This window comes from Xylocopa sonorina, chromosome 7 (genome assembly GCF_050948175.1).
Source record: "Xylocopa sonorina isolate GNS202 chromosome 7, iyXylSono1_principal, whole genome shotgun sequence".
NCBI classification, from domain to species: domain Eukaryota; kingdom Metazoa; phylum Arthropoda; class Insecta; order Hymenoptera; family Apidae; genus Xylocopa; species Xylocopa sonorina.
In genome coordinates, this window is record NC_135199.1 from 10,719,559 (window position 1) to 10,742,131 (window position 22,573).

At 37.0% G+C, this 22,573-nt stretch overlaps 4 protein-coding genes and 1 long non-coding RNA gene across 5 annotated transcripts in view; 3 read left to right on the forward strand and 2 right to left on the reverse strand.

Moving 5' to 3' along the window:
- Positions 1 to 22,573, forward strand: part of LOC143425019 (uncharacterized) — a 67,506-nt gene that overhangs the window by 34,103 nt on the left and 10,830 nt on the right. The window lies entirely within an intron of this gene.
- Positions 1,948 to 9,114, reverse strand: LOC143425713 (uncharacterized). The gene is given in 10 exon segments (XM_076898715.1): positions 1,948 to 2,024; positions 2,119 to 2,171; positions 2,173 to 2,372; positions 2,435 to 8,199; positions 8,247 to 8,330; positions 8,431 to 8,458; positions 8,526 to 8,612; positions 8,686 to 8,708; positions 8,835 to 8,956; positions 9,029 to 9,114. Coding segments are annotated over 10 exon segments (6,525 nt in total).
- Positions 9,040 to 13,001, forward strand: Gcl (germ cell-less). Its single transcript, XM_076897457.1, has 8 exons — positions 9,040 to 9,359; positions 9,595 to 9,718; positions 9,806 to 9,902; positions 9,982 to 10,351; positions 10,418 to 10,687; positions 10,951 to 11,169; positions 11,247 to 11,337; positions 11,413 to 13,001. The coding sequence occupies exons 1-8, from the start codon at positions 9,214 to 9,216 to the stop codon at positions 11,542 to 11,544; spliced, it is 1,449 nt and encodes a 482-aa protein (XP_076753572.1). The 5' UTR covers positions 9,040 to 9,213; the 3' UTR covers positions 11,545 to 13,001.
- Positions 13,301 to 22,442, reverse strand: LOC143425021 (UPAR/Ly6 domain-containing protein crok). Its single transcript, XM_076897464.1, has 3 exons — positions 22,305 to 22,442; positions 17,380 to 17,541; positions 13,301 to 16,808 (listed from the first exon to the last, which is right to left on the reverse strand). The coding sequence occupies exons 1-3, from the start codon at positions 22,372 to 22,374 to the stop codon at positions 16,534 to 16,536; spliced, it is 507 nt and encodes a 168-aa protein (XP_076753579.1). The 5' UTR covers positions 22,375 to 22,442; the 3' UTR covers positions 13,301 to 16,533.
- On the forward strand, positions 20,727 to 22,306 carry LOC143425022 (uncharacterized). Its single transcript, XR_013101998.1, has 2 exons — positions 20,727 to 21,445; positions 21,602 to 22,306. It is a non-coding gene; the product is annotated as an uncharacterized LOC143425022 (long non-coding RNA).

The following is a 22,573-nucleotide window of genomic DNA, read 5'->3' on the forward strand; positions in this document are numbered from 1 at the left end:
ATAAATTTTAATCTTTTTTTCCATGCAGTTTTACGGCAATTTTCTAATCATTGCAAAGTCGATTCTTTGTTTCATCGCTCAAACGGGGTTGCATAGAATTCAACGCTTCGAGTTTGATCGTTTCAGTATCTAAAAATCGGCACTCAACCCTTTACTTACTGACAGGACTTAATAAGTAATAATAACTTAATAAGTACTTAATAAGTAATAAATAAAGGAGTGAGTGCCATACTGATCTAGTGGTAATTTTAGTTACTAATTATTTAAAAAAATTACAGGTAAAACGCTCGAAGCGTTGACGCGGTTTGTCACGAACGGACCGGAGGATTTGTGCGCTTCCGATTCTCGAGACCGGGTACTTAAGAACACCTAATTGAACGTATAAAAGAGGAAAAGTTCGCCCACCCTTTTATCCGCAGCTCAATTTTATATCGCGCGATATTCAACGAAATTGAGATTCTCCGATTCGCTGGTAACAAAGCCTGAGAACACGTAACGTCAGATTCGAATTAATTCTTACAGTTAGTAATACGCGCCAGAGACAGTTCGTCCCCGTTGTGCAATTGTTACAAGCAGCGAACGATGTAACGTTGCTTATAACGATTGCTCTATTAGTGAAATGTATTTCTATTGTTTGCAGAGATCGAGGCGACGATTGTTGTAAAGTAAATAAAAGAAAAGCTCAAAGTGCCAAATAAAGCAGACAAGCATATATGTACATACCAATTGCTTATTAATAGTACAAAATTTTATTTATTTCGTTCTGTTTACTGGTTATATTCATTAGTGTCAATTATCAGTGGTTATAATTTTTTAACAATTATAATTGCAATAGATACTGTTTAGGATTACAAAAATATCTTGTGGTTTCTAATAGGTAGCACGACAATAATACACTAACATATCGTTCGTTTGCGGTAACAGTGATGCGACTACAAATTTGTGGATCTCTTCTTTAACTATTGATATTTACAATAGTATAATGATCATAATTATTGAGAAAAGGGTGTAGCGGAATTTAAGTGTTAAATTCGTTTTATGCGAAATTATTATTTCTTAACTGTGTCACTGTTATAACTAATAGACGATATATATGTTGCAATATATTCAATGAACAAAATAACTGCAGTTCTGTTGCAGATCTGTCCATGACCTGAAGACAAATCTATAGACAACTGTGTTCGCGTTAAATATATGGTGTGGAAGTAAAATGCCTCGAAATGATCAGTGAGCATTTGAGAGAGAGTCAGAAAACAAGTAAATTCAACGTATAATCATATTTGATTAATAAGTTCTTGCTACAAAATGTTATAATATAAAACAGCTCTGATGTTTACGTTATATCATTTGAATATGCGGTACATACATATTTGAGTAATATCTGAGTATAATGAGTTCGGAAGTAATTGAAAATTAATGAATTATTAGCGGTGAAAATATAATAAAAATACTAATAGGATAATCTTTTTTCAGTAATGACTACTACAATCTATTTAGTAGAAAAAAAGTCATGTTTGTATTAAAGCTACAAGTTTTACTATCGCTCAAAAATATCCAAACATTTATTTATTTGTAACCCTTTATACTAAGTCCCCTCTGAGGGGACATCAGTATTGATTACTGATTACGGAGGATAAACTTATTCAAATTGCAGCTTTTTAAGAAATGCATGTTTCCCTGAAGTTTTCTATTGAAATGGAAATTTTCTGTTGCTAACGGGAAGGCGCCGAATGCAAAGGGTTATGGAGATGCAATTTCACTAGAAAATTGCAAGCAACAGAATCAGGTAAACTGCATATTACATGACAAAATAAATTTACAAAATTAATGAAAGCGTGGAATGTATAAACTGAGAGTAACAGAAACACTACGGCAATACATTTTCAATCTATTGATTTCAGAAGAGAGTAATAAATATGGTTACTAGTCGTCAATTACTTGTTACTCTCATCTAGGATTGCTCAAGTTATCCAGATATTTATGAGCGGTAGCGTACAAAATTTTAATATACTTATACAATGTTTCTAATATAAATATCTAGGTTAAATATATATTTTATCGAGATAATCTACGTTTTATTCAATATCATTCAGAAATCATTTTAAAATTCGTACACACTTCTGAAATCGTTTATGCCTTTGCGAACGCTGAAATCGTACAAGCGCAGATTAAATATTACATATAAAAGTATGGTCAGAGTTCATATGCATCTGTAATAGATCCTCGGATGTAAACGTTTTGGGGCAATAAGCACATACAAATGTCGGATGTCTAAACTCGTAGGTTGTAACTGTTGTCTTTCCATTTAGCACATCACAGTGTTGGCTTGTCATTGGATATACAGTATTCGACCCAGAAAAATCGACTAAGTTCTGCAAACAAATGGTTAAAAGATGAATCAAGTACACGTATCTGGCTGGACCAATAAGTATACCTGAGGTTGCTGTATGTACGAGGCATCCATAACATTAATTGAATCGTTGTAAACTTGCGCTGGATAAATTTGTTGTTGCGGCGGTTGTTGTACAATTCCTATAGTAGGTACATTTTGTACAGTAGGCGCAGTTTGATTAATTACAATTGACATTCCACCGCTGGAGATACCTGAACTGTTATAACAAAAAGAAGACGAAGAGTCTCCAGTTACCGGTTGATTAGTTATTAACGGTTGGTTCTGCTTAAGCATTTGAGTGTTATTACTCGTGCTGCTGGTGTTCAGGTAAGGATATTGATAATAAATAGGTTTGACTCCCGATTGGTACACAACGGTTTGCTGGTATTGTTTGTAATTTGAATTTGTTTGTTTCGTATTGTCTACTGTTGGTACGTTGGTGGTCTTCGGGTTCTGATTCCCCTGAGTCGTGAGCCTGGCGTATAGCTTCTTACATGTGAATTCAGTGCCCGGTATCTGGTGCTTCGAAGATTCTACTAAGCTTCTTGAACGGAAACCGCAATACTTGCATATGTATCTGAATTGACCGTTATTTGAAATCAACGTACGGGTCGAAGAAGACAATTGCTCGCTCCCTTTGGTGGTTGGTACCGATTTCTGTGCAGCTTGTGAATTAGCAGCGTTCGGTGACCTTTTGCAGGAAGTACCGACAGGACGTGGTATACGTATGGTTCTTCGAATAATGTTGCAAGCTGGCAAATTCTTATGGTACGCCGACTTTACATTTTGCGAAGTGGCCGGCTGTGCGATTTGATATACGTTTACTATATTTGTTTTTATTCGCTCTGGCTGTTGATTGCTTATTACTTTGTTACTAGATTGCGCGACTTGCTGTTTAGAGTGCAGAGGCCGTTGATACACCGTGCCACCCGACGACAATAACGGTATATTTAAATTTTGCGAAGATTTTATTAATTTAAGTCTCAACGGTGGTTTATCGATATTCTTCGTGTCTAAGGTAAATTCTGTATGCTGTTGAGTGGACATCTGTTTCTCCACGATTCTACACTCTTTACCGCCTGTGATCGGCGGATTATGCTTCGTAATATGCTCCGCTAAATCAGCACTTACGACGGAAGAACCGCAACATTTGCATAATTGTACAGATCCTGTGAGTTCTGCGAGAGTTTTTACCCTTAATCCCCACTTCGGTTTCGATGGACTCTGCTTCTTTGGTGGTAATACATTATCATCTACATTTGTCGCTTCTTCTTGATTCAGAGTTGAAACTGTATCATTGTTCAGTACTTCCTCTAAATTATTTGTAATAGTTTGTTCTGAAATTTCGTTCGCTTCCACTTCCTCTGTGGTAAGCGAATCATTGTAATTATTAATGTTACTTAAAGGTGTGTGCGAGCTCTGTGAATCATTCGTAGGCGTTTCGAGAGTTAAAGTGGAAATTTTAGACACTATCGGGGATTCTACACTAAGGGAAGGCGAGGCATCTCGCGAAAGTCTATTCGACGTTACACGAGCTTGGTCGATGGAAGACGTATTTGATGCAATATTAGTTGCATTCTGCTGTTCTTTACTTCCTTCCACTATTGATGGACTATTCCGTTCTTCCAATTCGTTCGTTAAATCAATGATTAGTTCATTTTCAGAATCGTCTTCGTTTCCTTCCAGGATCCTGATTAACTCTTCCTTATCGCTAGTTGCATCGGATGTTTTTCTACAAGTTTCCTTGGGTGCTTCGATTGTTTGGACATCCATCCCAGAAGATGCTTCTGGCTGTTTTTCACCAACCATATTTTTCAACTCTACATACACAAAAGTATTGTTTATGTTCGGTACTAATGCAGGGCTTACTTGATTTGTAACCTGATTATCCTTAGAATTTTCTTCTTCGTTATTTTGTTTATGGATACTAACAATATGTTCAGTCAAACCTTGTAAAGTATCGTAACCAATACAACATCCGTTACAGACGTATTTCGTTTTTGTATAATTTACTACGCAGGACAGCGCATCTTTCGCTACATTCTTGTGCTTCATAGCGTGTACCAAAAACGAGTTCAAACTGTCCGGGTATCCTATTTTGCACTGGATGCACGTGAAAAACATGTGGATCATGCAATGCTTTAACCAATGATCCTCAAAATCATCCAAGTTTCTTGTTATCCCCATACAAACATTGCAACTGTATACGATTTTTGTAGCCGTCAGATTTTTAGTTGTGAACTGAGGATCGATACCAAACTTATGCTTATGTCTCACGTGTTTGTAAAATTCTGTCTTCTCGGTAAAAGTATCCTTGCATAAGCTACACGTTATTCTGATTCCTTGCTGCCTCTGCGCCGCGTCATTATTCTCAGCTTCGTTGAACACCTCGCATACTTGGATGTGCTTTCTCAAGTCGTCCTCGATAATGAAAGCCGTCTTGCAAAACACACAAACGTATTCTGCAATCGAAATATAATCCTCTGCGGGTACATTCGAAATCATTACGTTTTGTTTGGATTTTATCACGGAATACGCCGGGAACGAGTGTTCGCTGGCCATCCAGAACGGATGCTTTACATGCTTCGACCAGTGCATGTAGAAAAGCGTCCCGATCCCAAGGAATATAATTTTGCAAATATTACATCGGAAGTCTGTCGTGCACGTTTCTTTAAAACGTGCATGCGTTTCCAAATGTTGACGCACATCCTCAATCAAGCTAAATATCATGCCACAGGCGGTACAAAATAAATTTGGCGATCTGCCGCTCGTCAAACGATTTTCCTTACAAACTACGTACTTGGGAAGACGATAATGCGTCTCGAAACACGCCATACTTCTGAATAATGTCCTGCAGGTATGACAAAGGAGAACTATCTCAATTTGCAGGCAATTGTCTTTGGTTCCTGGTGTGCTGTGACATTCGCATATTGTAAAAGATCTCTTGCTATTCTCTATTCTAGTTAACTTCTCTTTCTCTGATTTAGATGAAGAGACTGTTTCTACATCGCTTGAAGCAGTGCGTTCTATAACTGTACTTTCGGGTTCTTGTAGATTAATCGTGTCATCCACAATACTCTTTTCATTTCCGACAACTGTCTCCATATCATTAGAACCACTTTCCTCGGTTCTCTCTTCCTCTACTTGTTCGTTCGAGCTATCATGTTTTTTTTTAGCGAGTCTTGCCGCTTGTTGCAATTCACTCTCCGTATGCAAAAAAATATGAGCTGCTAAATCAGCCTGTGTCTGAAAAACTTTCAAACACACGGTGCAATCATTTGACTTATTGAAATTGCAGATTTTCTTCCTCCTTTTCTTAGGCGAACGTTTTAGTCTAGTATCTTTATTTTTTTGTTGATTATTTGGCGATACTTGTTCAGCGTTTTTCCCATCAGAAATTTCTGACGTATCTGATTTCGACGAATCGGCCACCGTTTGCTGAGATTCCACAAGTAATGCGTTTTCTTCTACCAACTGATTCGACACGGTATTACTTGGCTTATTGGTATGTACAATTAAATGTTGCTGCAAATCGGAATAACCATCAAAGCAAAGATCGCAAACGATACACTTGTAAATACTAATCCTTGTGTCTTTCTTATCTACAAGCTTCTTTGACTTAACTGGTGTAACAATGGAAGAATAATAGGTCGGACTACTTTTCTTTGTAGTCGATTTAGGATGCATAATAGTTACTGTCTTCTTAGGTGTTTTAGATATAAGGGCCATTGTTTCTAAAGCAAGGAATTTCTCATTTTCATTAGGAAGAAACATTCTGAGATTAATACTTTTGGATACATCTTTTGTCTTCTTTGATATCCTATCCTCAGTAATCAATTCGGTAGAACTTTCTTCTGGTGCCGAAGTTTCTGATACCTTGTTCTGTAAGGAAGATGCGTGGCTGGTAGATTTTATCATAGAATTTGCAACCTGAAACGTAGTATCCAGTTGTTCTGGTAACTTCAATGATAATTCAGGAGTTTCGTTGGTTGGCTTTGCTGAAGAAGACACAGATGTAGATTCAGAATTAAATCGTAAAATGATCAATGTGTGCTCCGGGTTATCACTAGCACTGTGTTTAGAACATTCGCGCGAACAATTCTCGAAGCGGCTTGTTAAATCGAGACAAGCTTTCCGACTATCTAAATTTCTGTCTTGCCTAATATTTTTGTCTGGTTGTTGAAAAAACTTATCAGAGCTGGGTGATGGTATGGTTTTACTTGAAGTCTCACAATCTGAATTTATTGTAGATTGTTGCTCTGGAGGATTAGAGTTTGTATGTGAATTTGATAATCTCTCAACTTCTGTGGCTAAATATTTATTATGTACCTTCTTCATAGAATCGAATTTTACTAAAAGAACCCTTAACTCCTTAAAAAGTTTATATTTCTGAACAAAATCTTTGTCTAAAGTAAATGATTCTTTTATTGGTTCTTGGATATCTTGACTTTTTACAATTGGTTTTTCTATTTCTACTGAATTATCTTTTACTTTTCTCAAAGCATTATCATCTGTGATAGATGCAACATTTAATTCTGAAGGCACACTATTTTCCTCAATAGCATTAGTTACATTAACGTTTTTATCGTCATTATGATCACATTTATCAGATGTATTCTCTATTATGCTTAATCTTTGCTGTAACACATCTACATTTTCATTTATATTTGAATCTGTTTCATTTTGTGAATCACATAATTTGTCAGAGATATTTAACTCTCTACACGTTTCCATTTGCAACATTGGATTTTCATCTGTACACGATGTTTCTATGACTTTGTTTTCTTCAATTATTATTTTGTTATTTTCTATTGAGTTTTCTGATGAATTTAATTTTATTTCCTTTGTTGTTTTCAAAACCTTGTTCTGGACATCATTATTTGTACTAACATTACTGTTGTTATCACCATCAGAAAAAGATAACATAATTTTTCGTTTTTTTCGAAATCGCTTCTTGATATATTTGTAAGTGATATCATTGTCACAACAATCACTTTTGTTATTTTCAATACCCTCAGTTGACTGTGTAATCTTATTTACATGAGAATTAGATACTGTCATCTCAGTATTAGGATTTTGTGAATGGTCATCTTTGTCAGAGTTTAATGGAAGTGATTGTGTCGGTTCTACTACAAGATCATTTATCTCAGCTTCTTCTACACATTCTGTTTGTATAATTGTCTCATAGTCTTTATTTTGGGTCACTTTTACAAGTGACTGTGCTATCTTATTGATTACTTCATCTATTCTATGTAATTTTATATATGGCTGCTTAAGATCTTTTAACAAATTTTCTACAGACTGATTATTATTTTCACATTTTATTTTTTCCTTATGCAATGGAACACTTTGAGGTACAACTTCATCATTGTCTTTATTTTTATGTAATTTTCTATATGGATTAAATTTGTTCGTTCTTCTCTTTCTATGTTTGGAACATTCCTTCTGTATCAATGCATTTTCCGTTTGAGGCTTCTGTAAATTTGATTCTGCCTGTGTCTTTAACTCTAATGTCGATAATTTTTTAACTCTCACAGAAACTGGTTTACACAATAATTTAGATAAAACATCCACTGCATTTTTGTCAACCAATGGTTTTATTAAACTGTCCTGCTTAGGTCGTTTTCTTAGCGTTCTGTCCACTTTTTCGTAACTTCTATACCTTCTCTTGGAAGTTTGAGATTTTGGTTTTCCCGGTGGTGGTGACATATTAACCAGTGCCTCCAAATGACAATTTAATACAAAATATGGATCGAATATTTTGTCGTCGTTAAATTCTTCGTCAGTTAATGATAAAATGTAATCATCTAAACATAGAGTTTGTAAGTAGAGTGTTCAATAAAAAAAAACCAACGTTTGGCGAAATCAAAAGTATCAATATAATATATCTTTAACCAGTAAAGAAAAGACTTACTCGTTTCGGTGCTTTCCCATATAACTTATCGATAAAACATACTTATTACATCAGTTGGAAGGTATCCTCTTTGGCCCGAGGTTATACTTCACTAATCTATTGCTATTTACATAAAAACGGTAACTTCTCTCAATAGATGCACAGCAATGTCTCTTCGAAAATATATTTCGCGCATAACTGTTACTTTTGGGTACTCGATTTTTTGTATGAGTCACTTACATCAAACAGAAGACAATTGCACGTATATACGTACTTAGTTTGGCAGAGGGTCTTGGATTCTGGCGCCTTGTGTGACATAGCTAGCATCTAATAGAAAGTGGCTCTATCTAGCGATGTAATTTCCTATTGGTTGGTTATGTTTGCATTAGCCATTGGTTACACGTGGTATCAGACTCCAACAAACTGCTCATACATAACAAGCAGTAATATTTCATATAGGTACGACACAAACGAAAACACTTATATAGACGCTTTCGAACTTTCATACTTCAAATTTTAAGTTTAATTTTCCAATAGCATTGCACGTACGAACTTCCAACAACAACGTTTCACCCGCGCGAAAAGAATCGTCCAATAAGAAAAGACTTGGGCAATATTCTCTCCGCAAATGGAATGTAATTTGCCTCTGCTTAAGCCTCGCTTTCTTATAACTTTTGTTACGTCACATGTTTATATATTGTATATACATGCGAAACATATACACGTTCTATGTACACTCATACGCGCATCGCAGGTTTCTAGAGGGGCCACCCATACAGACTTTCCTCTGTAAACTGAACACGCGCAGCAAACCTACGGTTCTCCGCATTGAAAACAATGTCGAGGATTATTCTCGAGGATTTGTTTGTAATCGAATTGGAAATTTCGCTTGCTCATTAAAACAACGAGAGGGAGAGAGGCTTGAAAGATGGGAAATTACGTGAGCAAAATCGCGTCGATGTCAAACAGTGCAGTGCACTCCGTGTACCGTGGTCGTAAACGAAAGTGTATCGAAGAGGATGATTTTGATTCTGAATCGGAATATATCGATCGCACGCTTCAAACGCCGAAAAAGTACGAGAATTTCTGCTCGATATACGTTTATTTCATGATTGTAATTAATCAATATACCGATTAACGGGAGTGAATGGCGTCGAAGGATGTTTGCATCATCGGAAAAAATAGCTTTTTAATTTTGTGATTAGCATCTAACAATACATCGTATTGTCGATTGCTTTTAAACTATCTTTCGTTAGAATTACTAGACGCGACGTATCCCAGCCAATGAATAATCCTTTTTATTTTTCAGAAGGAAATTACTGACAACAGCACAATACATTTACAAAACATTATTCCAAGAAGAGAAAGGAAGCGATATAACTGTGCTCATGTTAGGAAAAGCATGGAGATTACATAAAGTATATATCAGTCAGGTAAAAATCATTGTTTTAGAATATTATACACTAATGTATAAGCTTATTTTATGTCAGATTTATGTGCGAATTATTTTGTCTTTGTAGAGTCCATATTTTGCGAGTATGTTTTCGGGATCTTGGAGAGAGGCGAATGAGACAGTTATCAGTATAGAAATTGCTGATCCGAACATCACGTTGGATTGTAAGTAATTTCATTTAAAAGATTTTGTAACTTTGGTCAATTAAAAATTAATTTTGTTTTTAATTTTATATATTTTCAGCTCTTTTGACAGTCTTTGGTTCCTTTTATCAGGATGAAGTTAGTTTAGAGCCAAAAGATGTCATTTCGATTTTAGCTACCTCCACATTATTCCAATTACAAGGGCTGATCGATCAGTGCACAGATATTATGGTAGAGACAATAAACATAAAAACAGTTGTTCCATACTATAATGCTGCAGTATCGTACGGTGTACCAGTAGTAAAAACTGCAGCAAAACGTTGGTTGGAAGTTAATCTTTTGGGATATGGATGGTTGCATCCAACCTTTTTAAAAGAAATTACACCTGATTTGATGGCAGAGTTAATTGCCAGTCCTGATTTAATTGCCATGCAAACGGAATTTTGCATATACATGATGTTGCGTGTATGGTAAGCATTTAATAAAATTGTAGTTTTCGAATAGGGTTTTCCACATGACTGTACATTGTGTTTCAGGATATTCGTTCATGTGCACAATAAAGAGGAAACACTTCAAATTGATGAATATTTTAGAAATCATAAATGGACGAAACCATACCTTACAACAGACGAAGGAAAAGAATTTGCGGCGCCTTTTAAAGCGCTGAGAATGAAATATCTTTTATTACATGATCAGGATGTAAAAATTTTATATAGTGACAATTTAATACCACATGAATGGTTGCACAATGCATACAAGGAACAATGGTTACATTTACTAAGAATAGACGCCAATAAAGATCGAGGGTAAGTTATGGAAGCTTCATTATTTGTAAATGCATCCTTGATCTATGCTTAGATTGATGAACACAGTAAAGAGTTTCGAGTATGTGCCTTCTTTTTTGTTCCCTTCTTTTTACATCCAGCTTTGCGAGCAGAATTTGCAGTTTAAAAAGCCTACTCCAATATTTGTCCTACCCTAGGTATTTGTGATAGTCAATTCATTTCTACAACTTTGATGTTGCAAAATAATGAAATATGTATAAAACGATATTTTAAAACCATTTTAGACCAAAACAAATGAGCGAAGAAGAATTTGCACGTGAATGTTTCCGTTGCGGAAGATGTATCGAAAAAGTAGGCGAACATATCTGGAGATGGACAGCGTTTCATTTCGGACTAGATTTGGTGGTGTGCTTGGATAGTACTACTTTGAGAATTAAGAGAAACCACAGACTAGATACAGACCACATAAAAGCTTATCATAACAAGCACAATATAATTTTAAAGTAACAATCAATATTAAAATTCAAATCCTTAAATTGGTAACACTTACATTGTATTTAAATGATCATATTCTTTTCAGAGTAAGTCTAATATCACTGGATGAACAGCGCCAAGTGAAGCATATTCAAAGTTCCGGTATGCTTAGGTTATCGCTTCATAAAAATGAAGAAGTAAGTAATATTGATAAATTTTTTTTACGAAAATGAATTATAAAAATCACTAATAAAATTGATTTTACATTTTAGAAGCAGGTGATGTCCTTAGATAAACAACTTACTTATCCTTTGTATATATCAGTGAACATGCAAGTAGTCACTCCATTTGTATCAGCGGAAGAGGAAAAATCAGCTGATATAGTCATATTTTCGGATACTTAGCATTCTCGAACATTCAACACGCCCTAAACATTCGAAACAAACTCGACGACGTACGCTTACCTCAGATAATAACCCGGCTGTTCTAACTTATGATATTTGAGTACGACTCTAAGTGCTATTAATTAATGCCCTTCGATTGATAAACCATATTCAGATAATAGAATTTTTAATGTAAATTTTGTTACTTGCTGACGTGACGTACATATTGTGGAGATGCTAATTTCTGATTAAAACTTTCATAAATTCAAGAACTTCTAGTCGACTATAATGGAATCATAGCATTAGTACGAAGAAAATTTTATTTCTTCTCTTAGTACTTTTTCGAATACGGTAATTCAGATACTTATTCTTTTTTAACGTGAATCACATTTATCACTTATATAAGATGAACATCATAATGTGATCAGAAATTGTTTCAGATAAATGTTGAATACTTTCGTTGGTTATGTAATTTGATGAAAGCAGCTGTTCATAATTGAAAAGAATTATATATTTTTTTATAATGCATTCGTCTATGCAGCTCGTCATTTTCTACAAAAAATTATTAAGCTACATTTTCCAAAAAACTCTTATTTATTAGAGGATATTTTAAAGTCAATATTGTGGGGTACTTGCACATTATTCTATGTTTAGGATTATTTCAGCAGTTCAATTTTTATTTGGAGCAATTATTTGTATCATTGAAAACGAGTGAGATAATTAAGATGGCCAAATTACGTTGTCCACTTTGTATATGATCGTTACTAAAAAATATTGGCTAATTATCAGATGACATCAAACATGATAATTTTATTTTAGGTAATTGATTAAGTTTACTACACTAAGTGTAATACGAAACACCACAGTATTAAAGCCAATGCTTTCACACTGTCGTTCACGCATTTATATGCAGCAATGATACCAGCAAGAAAGTAGGAAATAGATTAGTCTTTTGATTGATAATTTTATACATTCGTACTGAAGACGGACACGTTGTAATTATACAGATGAATTGATTGACATGCTGTTCGAGTGCTTTCATGTCTTCCGGCCAGCTATCGAAAAGACCTTGGTGCCTTCTGAATACTAATTGAAAACGAAAAATAAGAAAGACGCATATTACGTATAAATGTAAACAAGCGTAGGTATTTTTTTTATTGTTAAATTGCAGAAACTTTTATACAGAACTTTTTTAATTGAAAAAAAAGAAAGTTTAATGCACACAACGTCAATAATATTTTTTATTTAAATGATACGTAACTAACGTTCCTTCTAATTCTGTAATCGATCTGTTCTATGTATGTATATGGTGCTATTTTCCGGTATGCGAAACCTTTACTTTTTATATATTAGTATGTAGAGAATATTACATAAGAAATTACTTAGGATAGCATTTAAGATTTTTCTATACTTAACGCGCATATTAACTTTAGATTAAACTTCTCTATGTGGAGAAATATAATGTGTTCTGCGTTGCATTTTCTAGCAGTATGATTTATTCCTTACCTTCTTTTTGTCAACAGATTCATTAAGGTACATGTTTGATGAATACACAATCATTTACGATCGGATGTATTACGTGATAAAACATTTCTTGCCTTACCAGATTAATTGTATGCAAGTAAATGAAGGTCATATGAGTCAATGATACATCGCGGAAAGGAATACTGTTTATTATTTTCTGTCCATTAACTTCAAAATCATCAAATAATAAACTAACTTGTAAGGTTTTCGATATACGTATATATGAACTATAATTTTGATTCGGTCTCTTTGCTTTTTTTTCTTTTTGATAACCATCCAACACTTTATTGGCAGAATATTATCTGTACATAGTGATCGATGTGTACAATGCAACATTAATAGGACACAACGATAGACATTACAATAAAACGAACAAATATGACACAAACATTCTCTTGATACCGGGCGCAATTAATTAAACATGTATTTAAATACGCTGTAATGCAAAATATGTATGCAGATCGATGGCATCATTTAAATGCAATATTTTCCCGCTCTCTTTTCTCTTTCACTTTTTTTCTCTTCCTCTTTTCCTCACTTTTTCGATATGCTTGAATAGAGGGCAGTGTTGCCAGTAGTTTTATTTCGAAGTAATTAAGTATGGCGGGTGATTATGGGCGGATGATATGTATGAAGTTGATTAATCGCTTTTTGGAGAAAATAGTTGCTCCATGGAACAGTTTCGTTACATTCCGCTCGACGTTAGACGCGCTAGAAGGAAGAAGAACATTGAGGGAAACGTATCACTGATGTTTATCTTTATTTTTTCAGAGACGTCACAGTTTCTATGATCATCGTTGATCGCGATACATTTAAGGAGGGATGGCGACAAGGATTTCATCGAGATTCGTCTCTATAGACGCATGCAGATGTAGTATTTCTTCGTTTATTGCAACTATCGCCGTTTTCCACCTGGTAAACTAATTTTATTTAAGTCACGCACGAGTATGCACTAAGTTAGAGTAATTCGAGACAAAGTTCTAATTTCTCGAATCGGACTCTGGAATGTTACGTACAGATAAACAAGTATTTCGTTACGTTTGTTCTTTTTTATATCACATTTATGTTCGAATCATAAGCAAAAATAGGGAAGTCATGCTCATAAAACTTCGCTAGGTATCTTAATTGGGATACAATTAACTTTTCTCCTTTCTAATGTAGCCAGCCGATCGACTAAACTATGCAATTGAGCGGAACATAACGAAATGTACTAAAACTATCTTTAATTATCAATATTGCCTTTGTTCGATTATCCACGTTTTTTCCTTTTTGCTTTCCTTTAGATGCTCCAGGTCTTCGCATTTGAACGGATACGTACATTCTCGTTAAATGCTACGTTCGGTGTGTGAGAAAAAGAAGTAAAGCCCAACATGGGGGCACGGAATTTATGCTTTCCAGCGGAAGTCGCTCTCTTCAAAAAAGCTGCGAGACAAGTGTGCAACTTTCAACTGAATGCGTATCAAAAGAATGCGAGTTAACTCTCCGCTTGACCTCATCCGCAGACCGAACTGAATTGAAATTATTCAGCGCCCATCGTTGCCCTTCAATGGTCACTCTCTTGTCTCTTAAGATGTAAAAACTGTCTGCCAACGTTTCGTTGCCCCTTCTATTGAGATCGTCCGTTTTCTGGCTTTGTCATTAATCGGTAATACCGAGAAAAAGATGAATCATAATAACAATAATACGTAACGATACTAACGATGACCCATGATGGTGATGTCGATTATTTTAGTAACATTAGTTAGTAGTAGCAGTTAGTAACCGTGGTACTGACAGTGGTAGTAGTATTAGCGACCGTAATTTAATAGTGTAACAATGGCGACGACATGACATGGTGACAACAGCGGCAGCGGCGATTAATTAGGTACTGCGGTGAGACATGTGTGTTTGTTCTTTATTTATTTTTTTCATTTGTTTGTTTCAATAAGCGTTCTACTTTACCCTCTACTTTCTCCATCGACGATAGTGTTTCTACATCTTCGTTACAGTTTCCGTTATACGACTTTCGGCTTTTTTTTCGTTTTCTCTGCTCATGTTCTCTTCATCTTTAATTTACTGTTTTTCTTTTTTAATTTTTTTTTTTCATTTGTCGGCTACGGTTGAAGAAGTAGCAACGTTTCATTTCTTAAATCGAACTATATATACGTATGTCTCGTAATAATGTTTTAGCGTTTCTTTCATCGCGTATCACGTATGCACGCACACATACACGCAGCCGCGCGCCACACACGCATGACACGCGGTCTCGCCATACACGCGCACACGCACACGTCAACGTATCTTTTGTTCTGCCTTTCTGCGAGCCTCCGTTACCGTCTATCGTGTACACAGCGTTTTATTGCAAAAATCAGCGAAACACGGATCGCAATCGGAATGTCGGATATTATATCATTGTTTTCGCCTTCGTTCAAACGAAGTCGCGGGATAAGTTATTAGCCGACGATATGTTCCCACACTATAACTTCTTATTATCCTTTTCTCCATTCAGCTTTTAAATTCCCGCGTGCATTATGGGGCTGGAAATTTTTGGTATACGACACCGAACATTCACGAGAGCAACCCGATGTTACTTTTCTAAAAATAAGCTGTAATATCCTCCTCGCGTGCAATTCCATTTCTGCTTCCTTCCAGTAAAATATAATATATATTTGTATATATATACTCTTTCTTTATTTGTTTCATCTGTTCAGCAGTAGCGTACGAAGCGCGAACGTATCGCGGTATCGCTACTTTATATATATTTATATATATTATATATGTATTCTGTGAGGTTTACTTCTCTTCTCGTATTGCAATTAGTTCTCTCCCTCTTCTCTTTCTTTACTTTTTACGCTTATGCGAGAGACGCCCGGTGGTTTCACGCGCGGAGGCCGTGTGTGTGTGTCATTCCCTTCTTTTTCCTTTTAATTTTTTTTTATTTTCGTTTTAATCTTTTTGAAGTGTACTACTGAAGTACGCTCACGCGTATCTGGCAGTTTGTATCACCGTTAGAACTACCTATCTTGTAATTTGACTACCCTTGCGAATCGTCCGATCCCGGAACGGTGAAATATTTCTATACGTGTGTCGCGCTCCCGATCAAGCGTCTCTTTAGAAATAACAATGACAGTAGCCGTAACATGTACATCCAACTCGTTGACAATCTCAATTCCCGTATCCCGTCTCGTCAGGAATTATTCGCGCGTTAAAAAAATGTCAAATTCACAATTCGAAAGGAATCTGTGCAGCGGCAAAGTCTCGGTTCAAAAATTTAAATTTCTCTTCGATGTTCGATTGATCGATCGGTCAATTGAGAACCGACGAGGTTTACATCGACCGCTAATCCTAACTTGTACACGTGGCGCTTCGATCGCGAACGAGCCGGAAATCGGACGAAAACGAGTTGCAACGAGTTCGAACGGTGTTTACTATTGAATCGTTGATTCGATCATTCGGTTTTTAGGCGTTAAGTTTTTCTTTTGTCCGCTGGTGGCTGAAGGGGCTCTTTTAGGCTATGGAGAAGTGCGGCGACGTAAAGACGGGTTGTATTGCGTATGGGTACGAAAGGAGTAAACTCGGCACAGCCAGGACGACCGTCAACAGAGACGTTAACGGCAGTAAGAAGGACGGCGTGTGGCTTTCAGCCGAGTTGCATAGATTACCGGTGCATGAGCAGTATAACGCCTGAACGTCGTGTGTGCCTGATCTCTTCAGGCAGTCGGCATTGTCTTTCTCGTCCGTAATGTATCCACAACCTCTGACAACCCTGGATTTCCCGTACACTGGAAATTGATTAAAGTCACAATAACGTTAGGTACCAAGGACCTTTCACCTCTTGATCATGGAATAAGTTCAAAGCTGAGCGGTTTTGCGAAGCCGGATAATTATTGAAATGCTGTCAGGAATTCGTATGTTAAGTTTGAAATTTCGAACTTTTACCCGGAACTTAGCTGGAGTCCTGCGCTCAGGACACAGATGGCACCGTTCAACCTAAATCATGTGCGCACACTCCCGGAGAAAAGGTGGTAGAACTTGCGGAAAGATTATGTAAGCACCATTTGAGAAAATTATGTCTGGCTTAATGTACATACATTTTGTTTAATGGTACCGCAATTTTGAAGATGATATTACACCCGTAGCTTCTAATTCGACTATTTTTCTATTATACTATCAAGTTTTTGGATCTCAGGTTTACATCAATGCAGCGTATCGTTTACCCATCGTTGGTAATGAATGCCAATGCATAATAATCAATTTTAATGTCCAATTACGTAACGTAGCTCTTAATGCGTAAGTCTTACGCAAAAAATTTAAAGTGTTATTTTTGCGAACGCTAATGTTATCAGATGTTACCTCTTTGACTGATCTTTCGACAGATCATGGGCTCCAGGGTGCTCAGATGTTCCAAACGTGGTTGGAAGCTGCAATTCACGGTTCCAAGACTGAACGGATCGAATGGATCGCCGCACCTTGGATCGTATTCGCTGTTGCATTGGTAGCATATTATTGCTTCTCCTGAAAACACCAATTATATTTTGAAAATATCTTGTTAAAATATCATGTAGCAATACGTCTAGTTTTCGTAATAATTGAAAGGCGAAATATGGTTTTAGGGCTAACCGTTGTCTAGTTTACGAGAAACTGTTTCGCTGATATCAAGAAACGCTAAAATGTCAGGCTATTCTATCGATTAGAATAGGGTAGGTCAGGACTTAGAAGAAGCGCTGAGTCCATATTATAAGTTGTGGCTTCTTGTGCACCTACCCTTATCGCATGTTGCAGTTTACTCAAAACTGGGCCACTAATGTGCAGGTACTCGTTTCACGTGTGCAATTAATCTGCCAGCGTTTGCTAAAAGTTTCAACATGCAGATAAACATGCACAATAGTTGCATGAATTGTTTTTAATCTACATAGATTATCGAGTACAATATGTAACGCGATAAACAATTACGATATGAAATAATATACGGATGTTTTAATTAATGTTCGATCGTTGTAATTGTAGATTGTGCTGTAATTTTATTAGAATCAGAACGAACATTTAACCCGTTTTACTGATGAGAAATGATAATTGCGGATACATTGCAGTTAATAGCTTGTTAAGCTTTTTTCCATTAGGAGATATATCCGTGGATAGCTCGAGAAAGGTTAATTTCTTTCAGAGGGGTTCATTCTATTTGAAATTCGAGAGTTCGTTTCACGCTCGGTTTGTACCGAAGTGTCGGCGATTGGCTACGGCCCTGCCGCGTTATGACGTCACAACGCAACCCCATTCACCCTCCCAACGAGTCCGGCTACAGCACCAGCTGATATCGAGCAGGAAGACCCCGACCAATGCGCGCGATGACCTACTGATACACTCATAGGAAAATAGGTCCGTCGATGGAGACGCACGTTTCGCTCACTCTACTGCACGGTATACAAAATTTATCCACGTTTTCATTGCGACCTTTACCGACGAAGAACTAAATAGCGTTTCCGAAAAATCGAAGCCTTGAACTCTAATGAATACTCTGCGGATGTTTATGCAAGGAATAATATTAGATATTACTGCATAAATATTATTAATTTACAACAAACATTTGTAGTGTTTAAGTCAAGTTTGTATTACGTTCTTTAAAATTATTTAAAAATTTTGTAGCAGAATTCGGTGATAGAGAAATAATGACGAATCCTATTCAGTAAAATAATGTTCGGTTATTTATATAGATCCGAGGAAATTTTACATAGACCAAATTTCCTGTTCTCTCGTTGGCTTGTCCGCTTCAGTTCACTCGGAGCGCGCTTGAAAATATAGATGAGACGGCTCGGCACCCTGACCTTGAGCAAATTCTGCAGGGCATTTCGCTGGCTATCCTGCAGCATTTTACAAGCTCTTCAAATGGTATTAAAAATACAAAACTCCTTTTTCATCCTACCTAGCCGGTAATCCTTTCAACGATAAATAATTTAAGGAGATTACGGCAATAAAGAATTTTTATTTTCTGCATGCTCTATGCGTGCGTCCACTTGAATATCCATTTTCTCATTATTATCTAACATTACAATGCTCCTAATTTATTTGCAGTAATCGAGACCACTTTCCAAAGACGCAATCCAATTTACAATCATCGGAATACATCTCCCGATTTTTATCGAACACTATATCACGACTTTGTAACAAACAAGCTCGATCGTTTTTCGTGAAATTTTATACATCCACTGGAACTCATCCAAGCATGAAATTAGCTTGATGCGCACAGTCGATTGCACCCTGGTCACGAGAAAACAGTCCTTAGGTGGGTATTCCCGATTAAAGGGGGGCTAGTCGAAGTGACGTGGTGCTGACAAGTTTAGAAGTTTTTGTACCGCTTCGGCTAGCCCGCGCGTGGTGTGAAAACATTGATCAGAAGTGTGTATGCAGCGGAGCCTCTTCAATGACATTTGAAACCACACGAGACGTTCGATCAGCGGTAAATAGGACAGGGCGGCCGGGGCAGACCGGTAGGGGTGAATCGCGAGAGGTACCAACAAGCGCTGTGACATTGCGGATCCTTATGTAATCGACAGCAACTGAAGCGAAGGGAACGGTCTCGGGATGTGTCTCCTCCTCGTTGACATAAAAATATTTCCGATAAGAAGAAATGAGAAGGAACGACGACGGAGGCAATGGCTAACCCACGATTGCAAGCTTTAGCGATTTACGCTCCTAATGGACTTCCTATCCGAGGGATCTTTGTGTCGCTAAAATGATCCTTTTTTGTTATGTTATTTAGCACGATTGAAGGGATACTCATAACAAAGGTGTGTGCGTAAAAATTTCATTACGAAAAAACGCGGTAGCATTGTTTAAAACTAATAATCAGATCGATCGCTTTGAGTTAGATGATACTATCTCAAATAGTTTCAGGTAAAAAGAAATAGCAGACTAAGATTGTCAATGGATGCTCTGTTAAACTATCTGCAAGCATTTGGAGGTAGTTGTTCTTGTCCAGCTCATTTAGACGTGAATTGTCCAGCTTGTTAAGAGAGCAAACAACGCGCGATGGTGCACAGTTTACACGAATACGACAGGACAATGCAAATTTTATAAAAAATTCGTCAACAAGACAAGGTTAGCGCGAGAAACATCCCCTTGGTCACGGTACCACGCGGTGCAGGAAGAATAGAATTCGGAGAAGGAGAGTGTGAGAGAATGCGACGGGAGGGAGGGGAGAAAGTGGGTCGCTCGATAACCCTCGCGGGGGCCAGGTTCTATGAACCAAAAATTCTAAATTTTAACAAATTCCACTAGCTCGCAGACAGAAATATCAGTTATTTAAAAAAAAGGAGAAAAAGAAAGCAACAATTGCTAAAAGAAAGGCTGCCGGTCATTTTTCTATTTTACAGTTTGAAACAATTGTAATTCTTCTATTCAGCTCATAGCTTTAAGTTCAATCAGACGTGGTCTCGTTTCTTTAAGGTCACCGCCTAACGTTTCAAGCGAACTGCACGCAGCAACGCATCTCTTATGATATTTCCGAAATTCACATTTTCAAACATTGCATTTGTTTAGCTTATTTTTTGAGAAGATTCTTCAAATGTTTTTCCTCCGCCTATCGGTACGATTTATCGGTGAATTGTTCCATCTACGTTAAAGTTTCTGTATCAAAGTGTTTTCGCACTTAAAATTGTTTTATCGTTATGTACGATATTTTTTCGTCGTTTTTATGATTACAAGCAGTAGCAATTATCCATTAAACGTTGGAGGCTATCCATTAAGGGGTCATAGAAATAGCTACTTCTTACGAAAAGTCGATACGTTTGTATCGTACTGCCGCAACGCTTTAAACTTTTGCGAAAGTTGTTCTCTTTAATGGAACGACCTCTGTAAGAGCTATTTCTCTCATTCCTAGAAATGCACCTAGTTTACAAACTAAATTCAGTCATTTTTGCTTCGACTATTTCTACGCTTACTATTAAATCAATTTAAAGAGCGGAAGATTATGTTTTTTCGTCAAAAAAGATTAGTTCCGGTCATCGAACACGCATTCACAAGGTTTCCATTCAATATTAACATATCTCTTCTTTTGTGAGAAACTTGCTCCTCTACAATTTTGATCCGAATTGATTTCTTCCCGCGCGAAATCGTACCCCCAACTTCCGGTGACCCGTTTCGTTTATGCGCGATTTACGTTCATAATGACATTCAATTCAAAAATTGAGTACATACTTGGTTCCAGGCAAACATTAAGGAAGTGCCACAAGTGCTACTATTGTACGAGTTCCCTGACGAACATCTGGAACACGGTAATCCTCTCCGAGACGGGAACCAACGTACTATCTTGCCTTCTGCTAATTACCTTTGCTTGCATTAATGCTGTGTACCCGTGTTCCATGATATAACGTATTGAGTTATCGATCTACAGTGCGAAGGACGAAGTTACCAAGTTCGAACAGTTCGTATCGATACGATGGTAGGAAAGATAATATCCAGCTGATAGAGGAGAACCGTGACTGAAAAGTTGCAAGGACTGCGGTCTACGAAAGCTCGATCGCACCTTTTATGTAACGCCGAAATCAATATCGTCTCTAATTCGATATCTTTCTCGTAGGTACGCGCGAATTTCCCTTCTTGGGACAAATGCTGAATGTTTTGGAAGACTCTACGATTCGTCATTACCGCGTAGGAAGTAATGGCGCATAAAATCATTTCCGCTTGCTACGGATACGAATTGACTTATCAGTGTCGGTACCGCATTGCGCTGCGATCTGTGTACGCAGCTCTTTTTACAAATTCGTTTTCGTTTGGTTCCTCTTTGAATCTCTATCAAACGCTAAAAGTTCTAGTTCTTTTAGTATACTTTATAAAAAGTTGTAAAAGAATATACGGTACAGAGATGATGAAACATTTTGAGAAGGAAGATCGATTTTGTACTGAAAGTTTCTTATCTAATTTCTTTCCGCTGAAACATTACATCTCACGGAAATAGCTGAAGGATAATTGACGACTGACAGTAATGACAATCTTATACTTTTCAGGTATGCACGCTCGCGTGTGCTCGTTTGATAGAAAAATCACGAGAGAAGACGAAGAAGTCCTACAAATCGATCGGTAATTCAATCGTTTGTTATAGTGCCTAGGTAGAACGATATGTTCCCTTTGTACTTTACTTTTCTATGATAATCACGCAATCGCAGATTCACCCATATGAATCTCTACGCGTCGTACATCGATTAATTGGAGACGATCGTTTCAGCGTAGCTAAAATCGATAGAAGAAGCGGAAAATAGAAAGGCGCGAAAGATTACACTCACCGTGATGGATAGTCGACAGCAGAACCACGAGGACGAGGGTGACGATGGGCGCGAGACGGTTTGCAATCATGATCACGATCACCGGACCATGTGTTTCAGCGAATCACGTTGCAGTCAGTCACTTCGGACGTGTTGCCTCCACCCTCGCTGCATGGAAAGTTCACATGCGGCAGATCTGACTACGTAATCGCTTTCAGTTTCTGTAAGGTGGATCCACCTCGAGAATAGACCAGTAACAGAAGTTTAACTCGAGGACCAGCGAAGGGAAT

What these genes read in the sequence shown, in the direction of transcription:
- Gcl (XM_076897457.1), top strand. Translation starts at nt 9,214, where the DNA reads ATGGGAAATTACGTGAGCAAAATCGCGTCGATGTCAAACAGTGCAGTG. An exon ending in TCCGAACATCACGTTGGATT is followed by an intron (nt 9,903 to 9,981) that starts GTAAGTAATTTC and finishes ATATATTTTCAG; the next exon opens with CTCTTTTGACAGTCTTTGGT. An exon ending in TACATGATGTTGCGTGTATG is followed by an intron (nt 10,352 to 10,417) that starts GTAAGCATTTAA and finishes ATTGTGTTTCAG; the next exon opens with GATATTCGTTCATGTGCACA.
- LOC143425021 (XM_076897464.1), bottom strand. Translation starts at nt 22,374, where the DNA reads ATGATTGCAAACCGTCTCGCGCCCATCGTCACCCTCGTCCTCGTGGTT. An exon ending in GCTGTCGACTATCCATCACG is followed by an intron (nt 17,542 to 22,304) that starts GTGAGTGTAATC and finishes TGGTGTTTTCAG; the next exon opens with GAGAAGCAATAATATGCTAC. An exon ending in TCGAAAGATCAGTCAAAGAG is followed by an intron (nt 16,809 to 17,379) that starts GTAACATCTGAT and finishes ATCAATTTCCAG; the next exon opens with TGTACGGGAAATCCAGGGTT.